General features: G+C 36.4%; 1 protein-coding gene and 1 long non-coding RNA gene across 6 annotated transcripts in view; one reads left to right on the forward strand and one right to left on the reverse strand.

Moving 5' to 3' along the window:
• Positions 1-3,391: 3,391 nt before the first annotated feature.
• VGLL3 (vestigial like family member 3) overlaps positions 3,392-24,438 on the forward strand; it is a 47,390-nt gene continuing 26,343 nt past the window's right edge. Inside the window, exons 1-2 of one of the 5 annotated variants that reach the window (XM_039878264.1) lie at positions 3,392-3,555; positions 15,396-15,675. In XM_039878264.1, coding sequence (XP_039734198.1) covers positions 3,430-3,555; positions 15,396-15,675 — 406 coding nt within the window. In that variant the 5' untranslated portion in view covers positions 3,392-3,429. Of the gene's footprint in view, positions 3,556-3,639; positions 3,898-6,314; positions 6,422-15,395; positions 15,676-24,438 lie in introns of those variants that run through there. The other 4 variants (XM_039878265.1, XM_039878268.1, XM_039878266.1 and 1 more) reach the window with 4 other exon arrangements.
• On the reverse strand, positions 9,424-11,859 carry LOC120615096 (uncharacterized). The gene is made up of 2 exons (XR_005656194.1): positions 11,737-11,859; positions 9,424-9,864 (listed from the first exon to the last, which is right to left on the reverse strand). It is a non-coding gene; the product is annotated as an uncharacterized LOC120615096 (long non-coding RNA).

Below are 24,438 nucleotides of genomic sequence, written 5' to 3' on the forward strand. Positions count from 1 at the left end.
AGACTTTTGAATCCATGACTTATTAGTATCCAAGAACTACATCTTTGTCATGCAATAAATAATTGAATCATACTGGAGGCCATGTAGGGCACAAAGAAGATGTAGAAATTGTGGGGATGGACATGTTGTATCTAGTTCTGGCTTTATTTTCTAAGTCAACAAATATATATTAAATATCTTCTAAATGTCGGCTACACAAAATATAAATGATTTCTGCAACAATCTAGTAGAGGAGATATTAAACACATAATTATACCAAAAATAATCAACTGTAGATATATTATTTAAAGATAAAGTGAAAAGCGTTAAGTACTTAAAATAAGAGGTCTGGTTATGAGGAAGAGCTGCCCTCTCAAACCAGCTTTGTGGCCTAATTCAATCACTTTATACTTTAGGTCCTAAAGTTTATCATACCACAGTGTCCTTATTTTAACATACAGTAAGAAGCCTAAAAGAGAGCCTTCACTTATTTCATATGTGCTTAAATCCTCGATGAGTTTGTAAGCTCCTCTATGAGTTTTTTGTCCCTTTTTTATGCTTTATTTATTCAATGAATGTTTATTAAGCCAGATATTATAAGATTGAGATTTTCAAGCCGCCATGGTTATGTCGAGGAAGCAAGCAAATAAGCCATTTCAAATCAGGTGGTTGTTTATTAGTATGGTAAGAGCAGTATTCATGGGATGCTGGAGTTGCCAAGAGTAGGGGCATCGAAACTGGTCTTCAGAGGCTGCTGTGCAAGACAACAAAGAGTTAACAAGTGAAGAAGGTGGGGAGAGGGGTATTAATGCAGATGTTCTGGTCCTGTGTGAAAAGGCATGGGAAGAGCAGACACCATGCTCCTCCCTAGAAAGGGAGTTCTCAATTCAGATGGCTGAATGGACAGTTGTGAGAGATAGTGACATAGGCAGGGGCAGAATTTGAAGGTTGAGACTGCAGACTGTGAGGGGCTACTGTAAAATTTTTTAAAAGAGTGAAACATCATGGATCTGTTGGATTTGCAGTGGCTAGGACAGAAAAGAGTGGAAAGATATGTTGTAAAGAATGAATCAGAGTCTCGATAGCTCAACTTGAGGCCTGGAAACTGGGTAGCAGCCTCCTGCAGGAGTCTGAGTATAAGATACTGAGTGAACTTAGGATTATAGTGGACTCTAAGACTTGACTTGGGGACTATGAAGAGAGAGATGGAGTGTTGTATAATTTCTAGAGTTCTAGCTCAGCAACTGGTGGATGGGAGTTTTGATACCTGAGATGTAGGTTAAGAGAAGAGGATCAGGTTGGGGATGTGAGAAAAAATATTAGTGCCGTTATCACTGGCGTCCCTATGAGACATCTATGTGGAGCATTTAGAGGGAATCTGAATAGATGAATCTGGAACACATGAAAAGGATATAACCGGGGAATGTTAATTTCGGAAAAGGCAGTAATAAACATTTTAAATAAATTTTTATGTATCTGATTAATAGGAATATTGCTCCACTATAAACAGTACATTTAAATTTCAAACTCTGCAAGCCCTTAATATGTGTACTTTTAATATTCAATGGATGAAAGAAATGAGTGAGTGAATAAGAGCTGTCATGAGTAGCAAAGAGATCCTTTCCAATTATTATAGTTTGTGTTTAAGTGTGTGAGTTTGTGTATGTGTGAGTGTATATGTATTTATGTATGCATGTGTCTGTGTTGTCCTACATACATACTTACATAAAAGTTTATATTAGTACTATATATCTACATTAGTCTGATAGCACTGCCACAATAAAATACCATAGACTGTGAGGCTGAAATAACAGAAATGTACTTTCTCACAGTTTTGGAAACTAAAAGTCCAAGATCAAGGTGGCCTCAGATTCGTTTCTGGTAAGACCTCTCTTGTTGGTTTGTAGACTGTCTTTTCACTGGTTCCTCACAAGGCCTATCCTCTATGCCAGCACAGAGAGAGATCACTGATGTCTTTGTCTTATAAGGACACAAGTTCTAGATTAGGACCTCAATCTATGATCTCATTTAACCTTAATTTTCTCCTTATAGGCCTCGTTTTAAATATAGTCACATAGGGGTTAGAGCTTCAACATAGGGATCTGAGCGAGAGGCTTGGTTCAGTCCACAACATCAGTCCATTTGACATCCAGATTGATTTTTCCTCTGGCAAAAGACAGTCTCTGTGAAAATAAAGGAGATTATTCTGTCATAAAGGGAGATACCTATATATGGGGAGAAAAATAGTTGTTAAAGGTCAGAGCTAGAGTTTATTTATAAAATAAGTATAAATCTTTTTTTGCTTTGCCTGACTATATAGCAATTTCTACAACAGATTTTCTTTTTCATTTTGGAGAGGGATATAAACCACTTGTTAACAGAGAAACCTTTAAATAGTTTCGTGGATTGTACTGTCTATTGTTCCGTGAAACCAGGCTGGAAAAGCCAGAAAAGGTTGACATCCCACAAGAATGTCATACTATGAAGGAGTAAACTTAAAGCGGAGATTGCTTGTAGAAAACTGTATTACATTCCTGGCATGTGCGCACTTGCAATAAAGTTAACTTTCACTTATGTTTATAGTTAATGTAGGGAATATCCCAGTTTATTTTGTGCCTGCTCTGGTTTACTTCTCTGTACACTCAGCTTTCCTTCGCCTCCGTGTTAGGGTTCCCTGTGAAAGCTCCCTGGGGTTGGGAAGCCTCGCCCTGGTAGCCAGGTGACTGAGACAGGGTGGGAACCCGCCGAGCTCTGAGGGCGCGGAGCCTCTCGCATACCATTCCCCTCCCACCACCATCCCAAGGCTGGGAGGCGGAGAGGGCTTCAAACTTCGCTCCAATCCGTAGCCTACCGTTCCCGGGGTCCCCCTGCTGGGCGACCCGCCCGCCGCGGACAGAGTTGGAGGAACTTTGCAGCGCTCGGCGTCAAAGCCTGGGGAGGCGAAGTGCTCCGGTCCTCCCGGGTCGCCCCTCCCTCTGCCCCTGCCTCCCGGTCGTCGCCCAGCCGGCAGCGCTGGTGATAGGACGAGCCCGGGGCGTGTATTGTGTGTATGCAAACCAGAGCTCCTCTCCCCAGGGCTGCCTGACCTGGGCCAGGGCTGCGGCTGTGACTGGCGCTGTCGTGGGTGCCTCTGCCCCCGCCGGAGCCCGGTACTGCCATGCCTTCGCCTCGCGGGCCGCTGTGTCCCCAAGCCGCTATATGAGCGCGCGCAAGGGGACATCCGGAGGGGCTGAAGATGAAGGTGCTCGCACACGGGCCACCGCTGATTGCCAATCCCTCCCGAGCCCGCGCCCCGCGCGGAGCCCGCGGCCGCCGAGGACCCGCCTTCGCCGCAGTAGCAGCTGGAGCAGAGACAGAGGCCGCAGCTGCGGCGGCAGCGGCGGCGGCGCCGGTCGCTCGAGCGCGTAGAGCGGCGGCGGCAGCTCGGGGGCCGCCGCTGCCCCGGCTGCCATGAGTTGTGCGGAGGTGATGTATCACCCCCAGCCATATGGAGCACCCCAGTATCTGCCCAACCCTGTGGCAGCTGCAACCTGCCCCACAGCCTACTACCACCCGGCTCCTCAACCTGGCCAGCAGGTGAGTCACCGACCCGGCAGCTTGCCGGGGGCGGGGGCGGGGGCGGGGGCGAGGGGCACCGAGAGTATCGGTCTGGGGCTTCCACGACGTCCCGCCGGGATCTGTGGCACGAGGATGCTCTGGGACCTGCGGAAGCGCCCTTCAGCCGAAAGCCACCAGAGGAGAGGAAGAGAGGCTTCGGGAAGGGACGAGTAGCCGGGTGGATGGGTGGGGATTCGAAGTAAGGAATTACCTGGCTGGGGGCTTCATTGAGCTGCTGCCACCGGAGCTACTCTCATAGCCATCCTAGCTCTTAGGGCTCAGTTTTCTGAAGCTTACCAAGGGCATCTGTCTTATGAGTCTGTGAGTACACTAACTTTAAACCAAATATTTTGTTTCCTTTGGAAAGGCAGAGTGTTTCAGGATTTTCTTGATTAAGGAGATGGAATGTGTCACTGATATTGGGGAGGCTGTTACCTGGACAGTGAGTTCGTGGAATGACTTCTCTGGGACTTTTATGGTGGAACATGGGTCTAGTGTAACGCCTATCAAACGTTACTAGAACTTCTCTGAAAAGCGTGTCTTTTTAAGACTGCGAAGAGAGGACAGGGATTGATCTCAAAGTTCCTCATTCACTTTTTTTAAGTTAAATTTATTGGGGGTAACATTGTTTGATAACATTCATATGTTTCAGGTGTACAATTCTGTAATACATCTTCTGTATATTACATTGCGTGTTCCCTACCCAAAGTCTAGTCTCCTTCTCTCACCATGTATTTAACACTCTTTACCCTCTTCATCCTTCCTCCACCCTCATTTCCTTTTAATTCCATCAAAACTTAGAGGCGTTATAGTTCAGTCTGTTGGAAGTGGTGTGCGTGCGTGTGTGTGTGTGTGTGTGTGTGTGTGTGTGTCTATGTGTACCCTTCTGGCCAAGAGGTACTCTTTGATCAGTGGATGCTGGGTCTCCACCATGCCAAGAGCAACTGAAAATACTGTTGATAAAAAGGATTGGAGAATCAGGGAGATGATATAGTTTCTTCAGAAGGAAGAGTAGGGTTCTGGAGAATTTGGCACTAGGTACCCCTGTGCATTCCTCTCTGGACACCAACGGAGTGTATATCAAGGCTTAGTTAGCTCTACATAAAACACATATGTGAGTATGTGGCACTGGGTTGTACCAAAATAGAGTCCTCAGACTCTGGGAATTAGAGTGGGTTGATTCGGTGAGATTTAAAAAATACACTTATGGAGACATTTATCAGAGAACTAGAATTTATTGAACTGATTTTTTTTTTTTTTTTTAGTTTGTTTGGAACCCTATGTTTTATGATGGTCTTAAGAGATTGGCTCTTTAATTAATCAGGTCTTTTAATTCCTATATTTTCTTTGTGTCTTCTCTAGATTTGTAGTGCTATTCTTTGGAAAGAAGTTATAACTTCTGTTTAGAATCTAAGGACTGTGAAATTCATCTGACTCTGAAAGAGTACATTCCTCAGATTTATCTGCTGAACAGTACAGCTTAACTAGGACCAACTAGGCAAAAGAGGAAGGAACCCCACTTTCTCGCTATTATTATTATTATTATTATTATTATTATTTTATTATTATTATTATCATCATCATCATTATGGTTACTTAATATTCAGCAGTTTAAACATTTCAAAGAAAATTTATCTTTGGGGAGGGGAATGGGTAAACGTTTTGTACTTTGTGGTCCGGAGCGACAGATTAAACAATTTGGTTATGTTTTTTTGCTTTTCTTTGGCTTTAAATATAAAAGATATAAGTGATGGAGAAAACCATATAGATATAGGTTAGGCAAGTGAGGCAAAGAGATGCTTGAAATCAGTTTATGTGTTTTATAAACACTATGTCCCAGATGAAACACCCTTTCCTCATTTCATTTCTTCTATCTCAGAGCCTGTAGAGGCCTTCAATTACCAATTGGAATGTGGACGAGCAACAGAATCAAATTTTACTAAACATTCAGAAAGGTGCTTTTCCCCTTAAAAAATAACTTGAACTAATAGAAGTTGTGGATAAGGTTTTGTTTTCTAGAGTTGTGAAAATAAGTCCATTAAAATATAAATCTGTGGTGGGCTGTAGGATTGTAATACCTTTTTTTTTGAGCTAGAAAATAAGATCCAGGATCAGAAAAATTATAAGCCACTAATAATAAAATTTAGTTTTTAATAAGAAACAACCCCAATCCTTTATCTAACGTTTGCAATAGCCCTGAGACTCAGTACCCAAATTTTATTCTTTTGCTAAGACCATCAACAAACTGAAGAATGAGCTTTCTCTTTTACTGGATTTGTCTACATGGGTGAGTGGCACATATTAGTAAATAATAATCAACTTCTACTATAGTTTGAACTTCTGTGGATATGGTTTGAGTAGCTACTAGGCTGTGATAACCTTAATAACTTAGTTGAGAGGCATGCTTAGAAATTTTCATGTTGCTTTTACCAAAATGGCTTGTTCAAGATTACTTTTTTTTTTCAATCAAGTAAAGAAACTATTTAACTATAATTGGCTAGTAAATTAAAGAGACTCGATAGGGTAACTAATGTTCTATAACTGTCAGAAGTTTATTGTGATAACCTATATTTTCTATTGAAAAAAGTAAATCAGGAAATTCTTATCAGGCTGACAGCATTTTTAGAGTGTACGGTGCGTGGGTGAAGTGGGACTAATATTGACTTGGCCTTAATGCAGTCATCTGAGAATACATATTTTGGTTGTTTTTGCATTCCATAAGGTTTTATCATTATTATCCATGAAGATTGTTTTCTCCGTACATGGGAAGTGACCCTTAATAGCATCTTGCTTGAGAGACAAAAATAAGGGCTACAACTTCTACTGCATTTGAGAAATTGAAAAGGTACATGCCTCAGATTTATCTGCTAAACAGTATAGAAAAAAAGAAAAGAAGCAGAAAAAATGGTAGAATTATAAAGATGGTTTAATGGTAATTTATAAAATGTTAGAAAAGAGAGCACTAAAGTTTCGTATTAACTTCTGTATTCAATTGTAGTAGTGTATCTTTGATTTTTTCCTGAAATCTGTATAGCTCTGAAGTCCTTGTAATTTGGTATATTAAAATGGTTCATTATGATGGATTTTAAACAGATATATTTTTCCTCTTAATGTATATAGCTGACAATTCTTTTTGAAATATTAGAACTTCCTACTCCAGGCATGTGTACTCTCCCTTAAATGCACAAATGTGCACTTGAAATTTGAAGTTTAGTTTTTTATTAAACATGTTATACATTGCAAGTGGGTAATAGGTTAGTGTCCTTAAAAACATAGTTAGCTACATATAAATCAGGCTGCACTGCAATGTGTTACTTAGGCATACAGTGAGCTAAATGAATTAAAGTAATGTAAATATACCTGAAGAGGAAAGTTTATAGTTTCTGACATTAATTCCTAGAAATTGCATAGCTGTGCATAAATCTTACAGTGTGCTCTATGGAGTCAGGATTTGCTAAGGGACACTAAGTTATCTGGTCCCAAAGCCCACCATCACTTCATAGCCTTCATATATCAGTCCCTAACATCTCAGGAGAACTCTTGACTCAGTCTCTCAGCACACGCTCCGAAGGCATGATAACACTGTAGAACATGTGCAGAAGGAATGTACTTGGGTTCTAATAGTGACAGTAGGAACCAAGAAAAAACAATTTTTGAAATATGTGTCAGGAAATTTTTTTTTGAAATATGAGGGGAATAATATGAAATCATAGATTCCCTTCATACCCAATGGATTTCTCATCATAAATGCAGACAGTCTGTTGCTGTCTAATCCCCCCCATATATTCATAATGTTAAACATTAGGAAGAAACTTAAAATGAAGCTTTTAAAATTGTGTAGTTCATGGATGAGGTAGTAAAAGCAGAGAATAATCATTAGTTTTGTTTTTTTTTTTTTAACTGTGCATAGGAGTTTTTAACAATCACATTTTGGGCTTCACATAAATTAGAGCAAGTTATAAATTTGTAAAGAGTTTTTTTCAAACTCTTTCTCTGGACTCTGCCACCTTGATTAGGTCATAAAACCTTTCCAAGATTCTATTTGTTAGGGAAAAAAACTAGGAAAACATGCCTCAAGCCCTCCTTTTACAAATGGGAAAATAGATAGTCATAGGGAAGAAATGCCTGGCTAAAGATTTCAAAACTAATTGATGACAAAATTAGAACCATTATCATCCCCTGCTCCCCTATGTAGCATCTTTCCACCATGCCATGCCGTCTCCTAAGCTTTTTTTTTTTTTTGCTATTGCACAATAAGCTTATTTTTGTCTTTCGTGCTCCAAATCAACTTTTTGATAAAGAAGATTAATATGCAGTAGATTCTTTGGCCTTAGAGCTTGAAATTCTTTCCAAGTCCTTGGTAGTGTACTTTTTTAGTTTAGGCATTCCAAAGTCCTTTTGCAAGCATTTGTATTATGCTAATGACTTTTGCTATTCATATTGCATCCTTTGTTGATGAGGCAGAATATCCACTTAGCAAATGAACATTTATTTATTTAAAATAATATGCAGGAAGTGGTATTAACAGTCAGCTTTAAGTGCCTCATTTATCATTGCTAGTCCAACATAAGTTTTGATTTATTAAGAAGAAAGAATACAATTATTCTTTAGATAGTTTCAATACACAATCAACTTATTTAAGGTGAAGGATCTAATTTTCTTGCAACCGTAAGTAAAGACTTAAGTGTATTTACAAGAATTCATACAGGACTTCTTTGAGAAAGAACAGCCCTTAGAATTCCACACTACACAAATTAACTTGACTGCAGAGACTTGGAAGCTTAAAGTGCCTCACAGTTTTATGCTCCTGATAACTTTTCAGCTAAAAGGTTCAAAGCTAGAGAAAAAAATTAAACTTTAAAATAACTTAACCGAACAGTGTTCTCTGGCAGCCAACTAGAAAGGAGATTACAATAATGATAGTAAGGGAGGCTTGAAATCTATAAAAGCATGCACTGTGAGGATATGTTCACCAGGAAATCAAATGCGAGGACAAGGTAACACTCATTGGAAATTTAAGTGAAGAGTATTTTAGATAAATGCAAGGAAGCCCTACTTCACCTGCCACTTATTAAGTCTCACATCTCACTAAATTGGGGGTGGCAGGGAAATGTCCCTTACTACAGGAAATGAGGGTTTTCAAAGGGTAGAACCATACAAGCAAGCAGTGACTCTTCGGGCAATTACGGAAGAGATGCTGAGCTGACCCCATTGGGCAGTATGTATATTTCTGTCATATCTTTCTGTGCAAAGGGAATTTTTAGTGGGAATAAAAATATTACGTTCAAGATACTTGGGGCAGTTCCTAAAACAAATTTGTGAGTTAGGTGACTGTCATTCTAAAACCTGGGCGTTTAGCTTGGATTCCATTCCATAGGCACTGTTTTCAGTTAGCATTTAAAATTTTGTCAAAGCTAATATATCTAGTAATAGATAATAACTTAAGGTATTATTTCCAGTAAAACATTTTCATTTAAGAAACAAAGGCTCTCTAATACTTGAATATCAGTGTTAGCCGAGACAGTTAAGAAAATAATTTGGGGCAAAACTATTCCCTGAATCCAAAAAACATCTTTAAGCAGCTGTTTTTGTGCTTTAACTATTCATTTAAGAAGACCATAAGAGTACCTTGAACCATTAGACACAAACATCTGCTTCTAGAAAGAAGTCATAAATGCCATATTTCAGTGGATACCAGATTTATGCCAGTAATTTACAAGTGTGGTCTGAACTGGGGTAACTGAACTATTTTTCACTTGCTTCGTACTTTAGTAGAGAAAAAAAAAATTAAAAAAAAAATTTTAAAAAAATGACCTAGAGTAAACAGGTGTTCTTTTTCTCTTAAAAATATTGTTTTAGTATGCCAAAACAGTTGTCCATGTGGGATTTAGTGGGGGAACTGAAAGCATGCATACTTTCTTGTTATTGTGAAGGTAGATAAAGGAAGTACCAAAAGTAATTATTAGGAATTGGGCTAGATGACCCATGTCTGGGAATGAATTAGTCTTCAATGGTCTGTAGGGTTTTTTTGGCTAGTTTCCTGCAAAATCAGAAGAGGCAGCCAATGGAAGGAACAAAATTAAGTGTGAATTTTTCTAGAGCTCCAGCATGATGCTTATTAGGATACAGAATTGGATAAGACCTTTGAGATAATCAAGTCAAAATTCCTCATCTTCAGAAGAGGAAGCCGAGAGCCAGAAGGTTACTCAGACTCATGGACTAGTATTGGTTAAATCTTCTCTCTTGTTCCAGTTCTCTTTCTATTATGTTCACTTCCCATCTGGTCTGCTTTAGAAAACAAGAAAATAATTAGTAATTTACCTAACATTACCTTCTTACTTTTTTTATTTTAAAATTTTTGAATATTAGCTACTTGGAGAAATAACACAGTTAGTCATATGGATAAGGCATGAAGATCCCTTTATTTTCTATTGCCCTTACAATGCTTTCCCAACTAACTACCAGCACTTTGAGTTTGGGGACAGACTATGACTTTCAATTTTGTGGCTCCAAGTCTTTGCACAATTATTGACATGAAATAAGAATTAATTGACAATTCAATAAATAACAGATAATTTTTTTAAAAAAATGAAATTAATTATACCCTGTTTATTAATAGAATTATATAAACATACCAGAAATTTTTACATTGGAAACTGTTATTCCATTCAAAGTAGTAAGTTCGATAGAGAACATGTACCCTTATTATGTGATCATTGCTTAAAACATTTTGGGAATAAAAATTTTGAAATTCTTTCTAAGCATATGGTACATTGTTTTCAAAATCCTCAAAACTAGAAAAATTTCATCCCTGGAGGGGATGGGTTTGATTTTTGATAATGACCAGAATCATTGAAAGGCAAGTGTTCTCAAAATTATATTAAGTAATATAATATATTATTTAATATAATAAAATTATATTAAGTAATATTATTTTGGGTTTTCTCCTTCTTACTTTTAAGAAAAATAAAACCAAACCAAACAAACAAACAGAATTTTAAGAGGTGATTCTGTATCACGAATTGGCGCTGCTCACATTTCCAAAATAGGACTTTCAGAAAAAAATGGCTGGCAATTGTATTATGTATCTGAATTGCCAAAGGGACAATGCATTTTTAGATATAGAAGTTCAATTTCACCTAGATATACATATATTTTAAAGAGTACTACATTACTTAATAGCTATACCTCTAATATATGTTTATATATATATATATATATATATATATATATATATATATATATATATATATTAATGTTATAGATAGCTTTAGACTCTCTTTAGTTAGCATGAAATGCCATGCTGACTCTGGGCTTTTGTTTGTATATTCAGTTAAAATAAATATCATATAGAGACTCATTTCCTTTAGTCTATTTTCTTGGCATGTGCTTTGTAGTCAGACAGAAATAGATTCTAATTTCCTCTCTGCCATTTACTAGTTAGATGATTCTAGTCAAATAAGTCAGTATTTGCATATGTAAATTGAGAATAATTATTCAAACAAAATATCTGTGCGTGTGTGAGAGTTCATTGAAAAAAATGTGTATATAAAAAAGATCTGTGGCACATCTTTCTTATCCTGACGCACCCACCCATAACCTGATTCCTCTTCTTCCAAATAGGCTAAGGATCAAAATTTTAAGTCTGAAATAGTTTTAAAAAATCTGTTATCCAAGTGAATTCAGAGAAATATGATCAAAGACCAACATGCTGCTTTTATGGACTTTACAATTTTGAAACAGTTACTCTTGGCTAGTGGTCCTTTCTTATAGGTTCCAAGCATGTTTAGAACATAGAAAAAAAAAAAGGCAAAAAGCTATTTCCAAATATTCAATGATTCATTAAAATACTTTTGTTTCCTTAGGAAAAAGTTTCCACATATGCACAGTAATCATTTGGCATTTTGTAGGCTTAAGCCTTAGGGAGTTAGTGGTATTTGGCTCCTGACATGGAAGTCTTTCTCTTGTCAGACAAACCCTTTCCCCTGCACATTCCTGTGCGAGTTTGTTTCTGCTGCGCCTGATGGCAGGCTGTGATGTGGCTGGGTATAGTTTGCACTGCCTTGGCTGCCTCCCTCACACTGACTGCTCCTCTAACCTCTTCCTGAGTTAGTTTTAACTTTGTGGCTTTTAACACACATAAATTGAGTATCATTTTACCTGGGCAACAATTGTCACTACTCTGAGATGGGGATGAGCCGGTTAATGTGCATTACGTAGACCAACTTGTAGTTTTTGAAGTCTCTTGATGGCTTCTTCATTTTCATTAACAGTTCTTCAGGGTCTCCTAAGAAAAGCATGAACATTTCTGAGTGATTTGAATCTTTTTAGGAAGCGATTGTGCGTTTTGAGAAAAATATGATCTAAATTGCCTTTCGATCTTAATTCAGGAAATCTGGGTTTTGGTGATCTGAGATTTATTCTCAATGTTTTGAATTTTCTATATTATTCTCAGAAAAAGAAGATAACACTTGGGAAGTTTCATTCCAAGGAGCTAACACCAAGACAATACAGAAAAATACACATGAGTAACATACTTAGTTTAGAAAAAGGCAAAGAATTGATTTATAGTCACTAAAGCACAGATAACAGAAAGTAGCTCAGGCTTAAGAGTCTTTGGAGATGAATATCAGGATGTTATGAATTACAGCATAAGAATCAATTGCTATTTAAATTCTGTGTCTTATTTTCTTCACGCTCACACTTAATGTTTGAAAAATATAGGCAAATTCAGCGTTAGCATTTTAGGTAGCTATCAGTTCATTTGGACACTTTAGAATTCCTCCTTTAAAACTGATGTTGATAATGAGACTGTGTGTGTGTGTATGTGTGTGTGTGTGTGTGTGTGTGTGAAATGTAAATATTTAAGTAAGTTCACTATAATTTGGAAAAATCGACCCAATTTTATCTGAAAAAATTACAACAGGTAATGAATGATAGGTATGCCTTTTGTCTTGCCTATTGGTAGGTATATTATAGGCTCTTTTATCATTTTAGTTTTTTGTGTCCAAGCAAATTTATTTAATTAGGAGATGACCTACCTTAAAAAGTTCGGAGAGAGATAAAAAAACTATACTTTATAATTATTCCCAAAATTTTTACTTAAATAGAGTAGTCAATATAGGTATTCTTATAGAACCACAAGTGTTTGTACATCAAAAGAAATAATATATCAGTATATATTTATATATATGAAATATAAAGAATATAGGAAATGAATGCATATATAACACAAATGATTTTTAGAAAATAGAGTAATAAAAGATATTTTGATACAATAGCAGATTTTGCTCATTCTTCCCCCATTTTATATTGGAAACTGTGTAAGTTTTAGATTAATTTATTTATATCTAGCCATTCAACAATGGTTGAAAAAGAATAACATGAAATTATTTCACATTTGGAAAATTATATAACCTTAATTAGATTGAAAATCTATAGTTTAAATTCAACTGCTATCAATTAAAAAATTAGGATATTTTATTATCGTTAGTGGTCATAATACTATGCTACGTTTATATCAAGATTTGTAGTTTATACATTTTTACACATATATCGTTAGTGGTCATAATACTATGCTATGTTTATATCAAGATTTGTAGTTTATACATTTTTACACATTGAATAATTAACATGAACAGGACTTTTTTATTTTAGAATATATACTAAAATTGAACAAATGAAATAATAGCCGCGAAACTCGATTCTCACAAACTGATGCTCAGTTGGAGATTAACAGGAAAATAAAATCAGTTTAATAGATAATAATGAACTCTTAGGGACAGTGAAGCTACTCTGTAGATCAGTTATCATTTCCTTCCCATTTAAAAATAGTGCTTTTTTCTATTATGCTGGAGTACTGGGCAGAGAGTATGTGTGTATATGCTTAAAATGGTATAGCTTTAAGCAAATACACACATGTAAAAAGAAAGAGTACTGTGATTTAACTAGTGAATTGTAACAGTTGTTTAAGTTTATAATGGAATTTAAAGCTGGGAGTAACTTTAGAGACCATTTAGATCAGTCCCCTCACTTTATACATAACCTATGTTGCTGGGTCATTTTACTATTGAAGTTAAATATAAACATGTTTAAATCTATGCAAAACAGACTGTAAGAAATACAACTACTCAGTTATTACAATCACCTAATCATCGACAAGGCATATTTACTCACGAGGAATGAATTATCTATTTATCAATAACGATAATCATACTGACACATATTATAAATAAAAATATATATATTTATAAATATCAGCCCTTAAATAATAACCAGCAACTCATAATATACCTTACACAAAAACAACATATTCACTGTTAGGGAGAAGGAGTTAAATTTATTGAATTATGCATTTATAATTTGGGGTTATAGATTTTCAAGCTAATACATTAGAAACATAAGAGTCTGGGTTATGTGTTTTGATAACATTCACAAAACTATGTGCTTACTGTGTATTCTAGAATGATTTATTTTTTTCAACTCACAATCATTTTCCAGCATGCATTTTTTCTTAAATTAAAAAAAAAACATGGTATGGTAAAGGATTAGGTTTTGCAGGTATACAATGATAGAAAGCTCATTTCACCATTCCATCTTTAAGATAATGAATTTTATAATCTTTAGCATTATCTTCTTATACCTAATTCACACTGAAGTTGTGTGCAATGAAAAATGCTTTTTAAATATTGAAAAGCAGGAATCAGAAAATAATCACAAACTTACCACCTAGAAAAACAATACAAGACATAATATTTTGGTAATTTTTATTCTCACACTAGATACCCCTCCCCTACTCTCCTCCAACACATATATGCGCACACACATATATATATAACTGAGTATTTTTATTACACATGCTGGCTCCATCACTTACATGCTTTGTGAGCTTTGACGAGTTACTTCACTTCACTATGCCTTAGTTTCATCATCTTTAAAATATGGATAGTATCAATAACCATGTTATAGAATTGTAAAAATTAAATGAGGTAATTAATAAATATAAAGTTTTATAAGACTGTCTGGCATTATATATATATTTACTATTATAATAATTGCTATAATCATATGTTTAAAACATATTTTAAAATTATGAAAACTTTCTCATTTTTATTTAAAAGTCATACCAGCCATTGCTAGTATTTTGTATTATTTTCTGTAAGCCATAACAATACCTTTTTTTCCCCTCTGTGATAATGGTGATAAGTGGGACATCTGAAAAATATGTTCCGTGCAAAATGGGTCTTCATACAGACTTATTTTGTCATTTTAGTTTGATTTTTGAGAAATGAGTTCAACATATCTGCCAATATATCTGTAGCATCTTTTGTAAGATGCTACATTCTTGTTTTTATTTTAGTTTATTTCATTTATGAAAAGCTCTTTTCTTCCCTCCCGCTCTCTCAGACAATTAGGCCTCCTATTCCCCATTTCTCCCTGTCCCAAAGTTTAATGTTGCTGTACATTAAGTCTTTAAAACAGAAAAAAATGGGAAGAAAAAATAGAAACGGCTCTGTCACATTTTTTTAAGTCACTCTCCTTTCGGACTGTTTAGATTTTTAAAAAAACTTTTCACGCTCTGAAAATATACCATCTAATATCAGAGTTTTTGTTGCTAAATTTGAAACAACAGACTTTTTTTCAGGGTGAGAAGGAGAAGGCTGGTTTGGGGAGGGGGAGGAAGATGGAGTAAAGAAGATGAAGAAGGCTCAATTTGCAAACGTGTTAATATTTATATATATATTTTTAGTGAAAAGTTAACTAGTTAATGCTTTCTTACAAACAGTCTTTGATACTGTGTTTTGTTTATTCCATCCCAGAAGAAGTTAGCGGTATACAGCAAGATGCAGGACTCTCTGGAAGTCACGCTTCCCAGCAAACAAGAGGAGGAGGAGGAGGAGGAGGATGAGGAGGAGGAGAAAGACCAGCCTGCCGAGATGGAGTACCTTAACTCTCGCTGTGTCCTTTTCACTTATTTCCAGGGAGACATTGGGTCAGTAGTGGATGAACACTTCTCAAGAGCTTTGGGCCAAGCCAGTACCCTCCATCCAGAATCTGCCATTTCAAAAAGCAAGATGGGGCTAACCCCCCTATGGCGAGGTAAGAATTTAAAAGCAGATGCTCTCCGGAGCCCTGTCTCTATTTCGAAACCGCCTGTACCAGGTTCCAGCTGGAGACTTGCCCCTGAAGGACGGATATCCACTTGCTTTTTAATTTTTAAGGACGGCAAGGAATTTCTTTCAGACAAACAGCTGGATCAGTTTTGTCACATGTGGAATGCAGGGTTGGAAAGGATGCAGTCACACCCCTTAAATTCCTCATGGAAAGTAGTGATGCAACCAGCCGGAGTTTATAGTGGCAGGATCGAGCTGCAAGGCACCATTCCTTAAGGCCCGATGGCCCAATTTGGACCTCTAAATTATAGGCGTGCCTGGATCAGCTTTTAAAAATGAGCTCTTGCTCATTCCACTAGGTGCTACGTGGTGACATAGCAGAGATCTGAGTTTGACCCAGGAATACAAACTTTGAAAGTCTGCTGTGTTCTCTGGATAACTTTCTCTGTCCTGCCTTATTGCAGTATTAACTCTTTGTAGTATATAATCTCGATATTATTGACTGTGTCTACATGGTTTAGACTACTACTTTTACCTTGGTAAAGTAAAACAGTAGATCGGGTGTCTTCTTTATTTCTCTCTATATAGAAGTCACAGAGGTGTGCTGGAATCTAATTACTAACTCACTGAAAATTGTTGGGTGATATCTTAACTGAGATAATTACAAGAGTAGAAAAAAATAATACATCATTCCAATGATACTTTTAGAGAAATGTGTTATGGATGTTTTTTTCTGAACTCACTAGCTTATATGAAGTATCTAGTAAAATGTTTCTCAACATTTTAAGTGTGGTTGCCAGGACTAGACATCACATGGGAGCTTATTAGAAATGCATATTCTTGAGCCACACCCCAGATTTACTGAATCAGAAACTCAGGGGTAGAGTAATCTGTGTTTTAACTAGTTCCTTATAGTGCGATTCAAATGCAGGCTCAGGTTTGATAGTCATTGATCTAGTGCCCTTAAAAACACAGATTGCAGGCCCTTTAACTCAGATGTACTAAATTAGAGTCTTTAAAGGAAGGCTCTGAGAATCACACTTTAACAAGTGCCCTAGGTGATCCTATGGTGAGGAAAGGCTTCTCACCTGTATGCTATGCTACCTATGGTAGAGGGCAGGTGAGAAGCAGATAGATGGTGCGTCCCCTCTTAGTATCAGAGAAATGGTTCTGCTTCATTTTATGAGCGGTCCTGGCCTTATGAAATTTCTAGGCCTTCTTTCTTTTTAGTAAATATGAAGAACACTGAGATAAGTAGTGACTATAGAGGAGATGGGATAAAGACTCAAATGACTGAGACCTTGAATTGAATTGGGAGTGAATTGGGAGTTATAACTGCTTATTTGATTAGTACATACTATGGAGTTCCCTCAGGAACTGAGAACTTAGTCCTTTGAAACCTAAGATATTATGCAATCAACCAATATCCTATTTAATTGTACATGATGAATACATTTAATAACTTGTAGAGGGTGAAAATAGGAAAATTTCAGTAAATTAGCTGGCTTTAATAAATAGTTTGGTATATCAATAATAAATCTATGAAGATACTTTGTCCTAGTATCACCATTGGGGCGGATCAAAGTTTGATGTCACCCCAGCAGCAGGGGGGAGGGAGAGGGATAATGGCGCAGATGTGTAGTTAGTGTTTTCTCTTGATTCTTCTTCAAATGACGCAGCAAAGAATCACAGGTCATTAAAATTTAGAAAAGATTTATTTAAAATATTTAATTAAAATTTAAAAGATGAATTAAAAATATTTTAGAAAGACAAAGAATGCCCCAAGGAGGCATATGGTCCCAGTAACGTAACCAACACAAAGGGGCCACAAAAAGGCCAGAGAAAGACCACAAAAAGAGAGCCCAGAAGTGGGAATGTCTGCCTTATATTTGGGTTGTGATGGGGTGGTTTCAAAGGCATTCCTAGGTGATTGGCAAGTGAGCTCATTTTGATCGACACCTGACTGTTATATAACTCTGTGCCTAGTGCACATGTGCTTACTCAGAATACACTCTGTTATAATTAGATTCATGAACTTCCAGGCATAAGCATAGTATTATAAAGAAGTTTAAATTGTAGGCAAATTAAGGTAGTACCTCCAGAGCAGGCGTCGGTAGTCATATTAGGCCAGCTAAGACTATGACCCTCCTGTCCTTTGTCTCTGGGGATGCAGGAGGGATTCTCTAACTACCAATAATATTCTTTGGACCATCTCTACGCTGGGCCCCTTTTCCTTTTTACCCCCTGCCACTCATGTCTGACTAGCTACCTAACACTAGGAGGATATTAAACACAATGCCTCCTTCTTTTAGCATACTGACATAGGCAACCTAGTAATCATTTAACTTGGAACGTAGGAACAAGGACCCAAAATTATAGCTAGATGGGAGAGCAATTTGTCTATAGAATTATAACCAGCATCATTTTCAGTGAGATGTGTATATGCAAAAACTCAGCAATTCAGTGTTTTTTTTCATAATCTACATGACTGAATAGAGAAGACTTTAAGATAGATGTCAAATTTCAGTATAGAAAGGATGGATAATGGTCATGTTTTAGTAGCTAGTATTATAATTTTCTTGACATTACCTTAAATGTGGCCTTAAATCAATCTGTTTTATTCACTGACTTACACGGCAAATATTTATTAAAGTCCTACTGTGTTCTGGATAGTGGGAGTATATTAGTGAACAGGAGAGTTTAAGGCTCTACATTCATGGAATTTTTTAGTGGAAGAGATAGGTAATAAATATATGGTGAAACGTAAGGTACTATTTTACTTAGGGTGATAATAGACACTCTCTTTGAGACCATTACATTTCAGCACAGACCTGAAGGAAATAAGAATGCTCCTCATCACATGAATATCTAGGGGAAATTATTTTCAATGAAGAGGGAGTAGCCAGTACAAAGGCTCTGAGTAAGGACTGAGCTTAGAGCATTTAATGAGGAGCAAAAATTCTGGCATGTCCTATGGAGTGAAATGAAGAGTCATAGGCAGAAATGAGAACTTTTAGAGCTTTGTATGTCAGTTTAGTTTATTAGAGTAGCCCAGGTAAACACATGTGCTCTTCAATTTCCATCACTCACTCTCCTACTAAGACCACATATACCTAGTTATCTCAAATAATTTTTCCTAATACTCAGGATAATGCATTTCTATATGGAAGATCTGGAATAAATATGAATTGAATGACTGAGCAACTGAATTAGATAAACTAAGTTCATATTTTATACCTGGGATTAGAAAACAAAAAAAATTCTTAATGGAGAATTTACTAGCAATAAGTTTTATGAAATCATCATTGTAGCTTTCTTATTTATAAAATAAGTATATTAAGTGATTGTTGAAATCTTTTCTCTGTAAAGTTCTATGATTTCAAATGTATTATTTACTTTCCATTTGTGAATAGACTTAGCCATAATTGTTTCTAGTTGAGAATCAGTCAGTTTTAGGTGAACATATATAACCTGGATACAGTTCATAGGTTCACAAAATTTAGATAATAATATCTTACAAGTATAACAAATTGACATTCCCATGTCTAGTGAAGAGAGTTGTTGAGAATTTTGTATTAATTGCTGGAGCAAAAGCAATACAGGTTTGGATAATGTAGACTTTGGATTCTGTTTGTTTGGGGTTCAGATTTGGGCCTTATTACTGTCTGGTTACTACACGATTGGAGATTACTTAAAATCTCTTGGGCTCAACTTCAACTATATAACATATGTTTATTGATACCCACGTCCTAGGGTTACTGTAAAGATGTTTTAATAATATATATGAATAATTTGGCATATGGCTGGATGCGAGGTGCTAAATCAAGGTCAGATGACTTTCTCTCTTCCATAAGTAAGTTTCCATTCACTTTGCACATAGAAACCCAACTTTAGGTCTTTATACAGCATTGTGTTTTGAAAATTTGTATTTCTGGCAAAAACACAGTGTCTCGGACATATAGGTACTTGAGGCTATTGACAATGTTGATGGTCATGGCAATAATACTTTATGCAGGAGCTCCTGATCAGCTGTATTAAATTAAAGGGTCTGATTTATGGCATGAAATTTTTACAAACTATGCAACTGCTACGGTGCTACAAAAGAATTTAAAATTGAATTATGTTTGATTGCAGAATATATTTACACAGTAAATCTTTAGATAAGAATAGATGTCAGCTAATAATAGAATAATGGTCATACTTTGAGTGTGTATCTTGATGATGTGAGGAAAATCCTCTTTACGTGTTTTGCAGCTGTTAGGCAAACAATTGACAAATATTTGTACTTAGATACAATATAACATCAGTTACTTCTTATTGGAATTGAATAGGTCTTAAGACAACCTTATGAATTTGTTTGCCTTCTTATCCCCACCAAATGGAAAAGCCAGCTTCAAATATGGCCATGCATTGATCTTGATACTCATACATTATTACAGAAAGTACGTGTGTGTGTTTGTGTGTGTATGTCTGTGTGTGTGTGTGTGTGTGTGTGTGTGTGTAAGGAGTAAATAAGTTGGGCCATGGCAAAATATAGCACTGACTTAAAAACCATTGAATAGTAAACTTACATTTTTTCTTATGTACTGGCAAAATAATCATTGCTTGATTGATCTACATAGTGTCTGCTTGGGATAACTCATTCTCACTCGAAACGAGCACTAACCTAAAGCAGCAAAGAAGGGAAAGGAGAGGAGGGCCGATCTCTCGAGCTGGCTGAGACTGGGAAGGAGAGAGTTGGCTAGCATCTCCAGGTGGCACTGCTGGGAGAATCGCCACTGGAAAATTTCGAACAGACACAGTGAAGGAAAGTGAGGCCTGATTTACCTGCCTCCATGGAGTTTGGGCATCTGATTTCGTCCCATTTTGAGCAAATCTAGAACAAAGTAACTACCCAGAAATTGTAGGATGGAAGGGTAATGTCCAATTCCTTAGTAACAGAAAACATTGGGACACACATCCTTTCACCTCTGACTCAATGATTTATTTTCATGAGAAGTAGAACAAAAGAATAGGAATTAAATTAGCATGGGCCCTTTAGACTAAAAATGCAGTAACATTTTTCTCAATGAGGGCAATAAAAAGGTAAATGTTATCTTTTAACATTGATGCTTTAAATCAATATTCTAAGAATTTGTTTTCTGGAGATTTTTGAGATAACTTAAGATAGAAATTCTATACTATTTTATTGTCCCATTTTTCCTTTTAAAATCATAGTTTTCAAAATTAAGTAATATAATGTTTATTTTTTAAATTAAGTGTTGATTTTTCTTTTGCTAAATTATTTGCTGCCAGATTTTATTTTTAGAGATATTTAGAGTTAATATAAAAAGTATCCCAGCTACTGTGAATTGAAAGAACCACTTGATGCTCCATGATAAACTCATCTATATCTCAAAGTTATATTTCTAGTATAAATTACACAGTGAGATTGCTGGGTATGCTTTGGGTGGGTTATAGTGGACAATGTATCAGTTTTGCCATTTTTTCGTTGTTGCTTAGGAACAAGGGATATGTGTATATAATGTTTTTCAATCCCAAATGCAAACTGAATCAAAATATATTCAGATCTATGTATGTCAGACTGTCAGTGTTAACATCATCCAACTATCAAGTAACATTGAACCCAAGTCACCATGGAGTGTTAACATTATACAATTCTGAGTTGCCTCCACTAACCTGAAAAGTAATATTGCAAGGAAATAGCTCATGCTCAGTTTTTCATATGCTTTTTCATCCAGCAAATGTGGCTGTGATTAAGTACTCGTAAGCAAAGAGTCATGTAATGAAAAAATTTACATACATATGAAATAAGTACACTGATTCCCAGGCATGAAAAAAAAATCATATCATCTGGTTCTTTGTATCAAGATTTTTTTAACAATAAAGATACCATATAGCAATTTTGAAGCTTTGTTCAGACTTTATGAAGTACATTTTTAAAAATAGATTTCCACTTGCAATGGTAATGTGTTCACTAATCACAATACAATACTTCATAAATAGGACAAGATTTTTGGTAAGGAATTTGTCATTATTTCATTATTCACATTTATGTCTGCATATCCAAAATGCTTAAGCGTCTATAAAATAAAATAGGGTCCATGCACATATAAACAAAAGAAATGAAAAGAAAGCATCCAAAGAAATGACATATACTCTCTATACTTTTGAAATTTTAATGAGTGATTTTAATAAGGGAAACTGCATCTCTGGCATACACCTGTGGGTTGGGTTCAGCAGATTCTGGCCCCACCCGGAGATGAAAGTTATGAGTAGAATGAAGGGTTTGATACCAAAGATTGGATCTGTGAGAGCAAGTGGCAGATTGGTGATGGCAAAGCTGTACTATATTATATAAGAAGTCTCTATAAACTCCTTGTTTGGATTTTAAACTTTAAACATTGACCATTTTCATTGTTGAGTGTGACAGAAATATTCTGCAATGGCCATCATTTAAGGCAGTTTTAATTTTCTTCTCACAGCTTACACGATTATCTTGCCCGTCATTAGCAGTCATTTTTCATGTGTCAAAGGAAGACAACCCTGAAATAAAACATATTTGCCCCAATGCCACTGAGTTTGATTTTAAGTGCTAATTTCTGATGAGTTGTGATTGTGACAAAACAAAATCATGCAGGACTTGAAGAACAGTGTACACTTTCATCTTTTGCCTCTTGAAAAACATAATTTCCTAGATCTCCCCCAGAGTTTTGAGCTCCACGGAGATTCACTGGAGGTGAGAGACTTGACTGTGAGACTGAATAGCTTTCTCTTCATAGAATGAATAGTTGGTAGATGCTAGCAGCTCTGGCAGGGAGAGAATGGAAGAGTTTGCAGTGCTAGCACCATAGCTATTAAGGAAGCTAGAGAAAAAAAAAATGTTTGAACACCACAGTTATATCCTAATTATGTTAGTTAAGTTACATATGTGGTGGTTGGTTCAAGTTATATAAGCTTTCCCTGAGGTTAAAAAAAAAAAATGTCCTGGAAAATTATGAAGTGAGAACATGGATATGTCAGACTTCTGCATACTTTCATTTCAGAGTACTTCTTAGGATATCCTTTGTTCAGTGGAAAAATCTAGTGAAGTTCTGTGTGTGGAACCCAGTAAGAAAATAGTATTTCACTGTATGTGCATGACTAATGTGCTAAGCAACCTTATCTTTATCTATAGATAGAAATAATTCATAGGCCATTTTACAAAATGAGAGAAGTATGGAGCTAGAAGATATTTGGAACTTTAATTCAAATGACTCATTTTTAATAGAAGAAACTGAGCCATGAGGAGATCAACAGATTTATTTGGGGGTCATAAAATGAGCGTGGGTAAGAGCTGGGTGTGCTAGTTCTCTGGTTGAGCATGCTAAGCTCCCAGTCCAGTGCTCACTCAGTTACACCACATCACGGCCGCAGACTAGTGCTAGGGGTACTGAAATTTCTAAACAGAGGTCTAACTTTATCATTCCCTAGATTAAAACTCTTAAAAGCTCACTGGGACCTTCTCAAGACAAGGCCCACATTCAATATGTGGCTGGCAAGGCCATACCCATCTGGATCCCTCTTGGACCCTAGTCCAAATTTTTGCCACCTTTTGCCCACTGAACTCTTTTTAATCCCTCAAATGCTACTGTGTGTGCGTGCGTGAGCGTGTGTGTGTAATTTTTTAAAAATTTTTTAACATATTTTTTTTTTCTAAAACACTCTTCCCTACCTCTTCACAAGTCTAGCCCTACTTCACAAGGCTACTCTTTCAATTTAGCTTTCGCTTTCTTAAGCTGCTTCTGTGCCCTCTCTCTGTGCTTCCCCTTACGAGAGCACTTACCACGTCATATTGCACATGTCTATTTACTTGTCTCCTATCAAATTGTGATTAAAAGTGACATCTTTTTGGTCATCCCTGACCACCCTATGTCTGGTACATAATAGGTCATTTTAAATGTTATGAAGGTGAAGTGGAGAGATTGAAATGAAGCAGAATTGGGGAGGATTCTCCCTCTTTCTTATTTATCTCTGAGTACTATTCTTTGATATTGTTCCCCCTTCCCAAATACCTCCTCAAACTTATTGCCTCTATTTGAATCTCTTCCACTCTCAATTTCCACAGAATCTTCACCAAATTCTGACGTTCAGGTTATAGTTGCAATTGTGCCCTCTGGTGGCACAGTTATGAAGAGTGCCGCCATTGTGGCAGGCTACCTGTCTTCAAACTCAGTTTCCTACTTGTGCGCTGTGAAGTCTTGGGCTTCCTCCCTGCTTTGGTTTCTACATTGATAAAATGGAGATAATAATAAAACCTACCTCATAGAACTAGAGTAAGGATCCGTTGAAATCATCTATGAAAAGCCCCTGGCCTAGTATTGTGTAATTGGTCACTGTCATTAAATGTTAACTATTATTATTCTTAGTCCAAAAATTCCTAGACCTCTACAAAAAAAAATAAGCTTAGAATACACTTTTCTTGATGGAAAATAAGTGTTGATGAGAATAATTAAGTGCAACCTTCCATTTATTACTTTCGGCATTAAAATGTTTTGTTTGAATGGAAATTGTATTTGCATTTAAAAGAAGTTAGTAAACATCATCTCCAACCTACTTGAACCATATCTATGGCCTAAGCTTTCTTTACCATTGATGTAGGGACCTATGACCTCTGTTCAGATGTGATGGCAGCAAGACACCCAGGAAGAAATGAAGCTTTTCAGTCCCAACTTGCAAACCTCAGCATAGACTGTGGCTGCATATGCTA

This window comes from Pteropus medius, unplaced genomic scaffold (assembly GCF_902729225.1).
Source record: "Pteropus medius unplaced genomic scaffold, Ma_sr-lr_union100, whole genome shotgun sequence".
Classification (NCBI taxonomy): Eukaryota; Metazoa; Chordata; class Mammalia; order Chiroptera; family Pteropodidae; genus Pteropus; species Pteropus medius.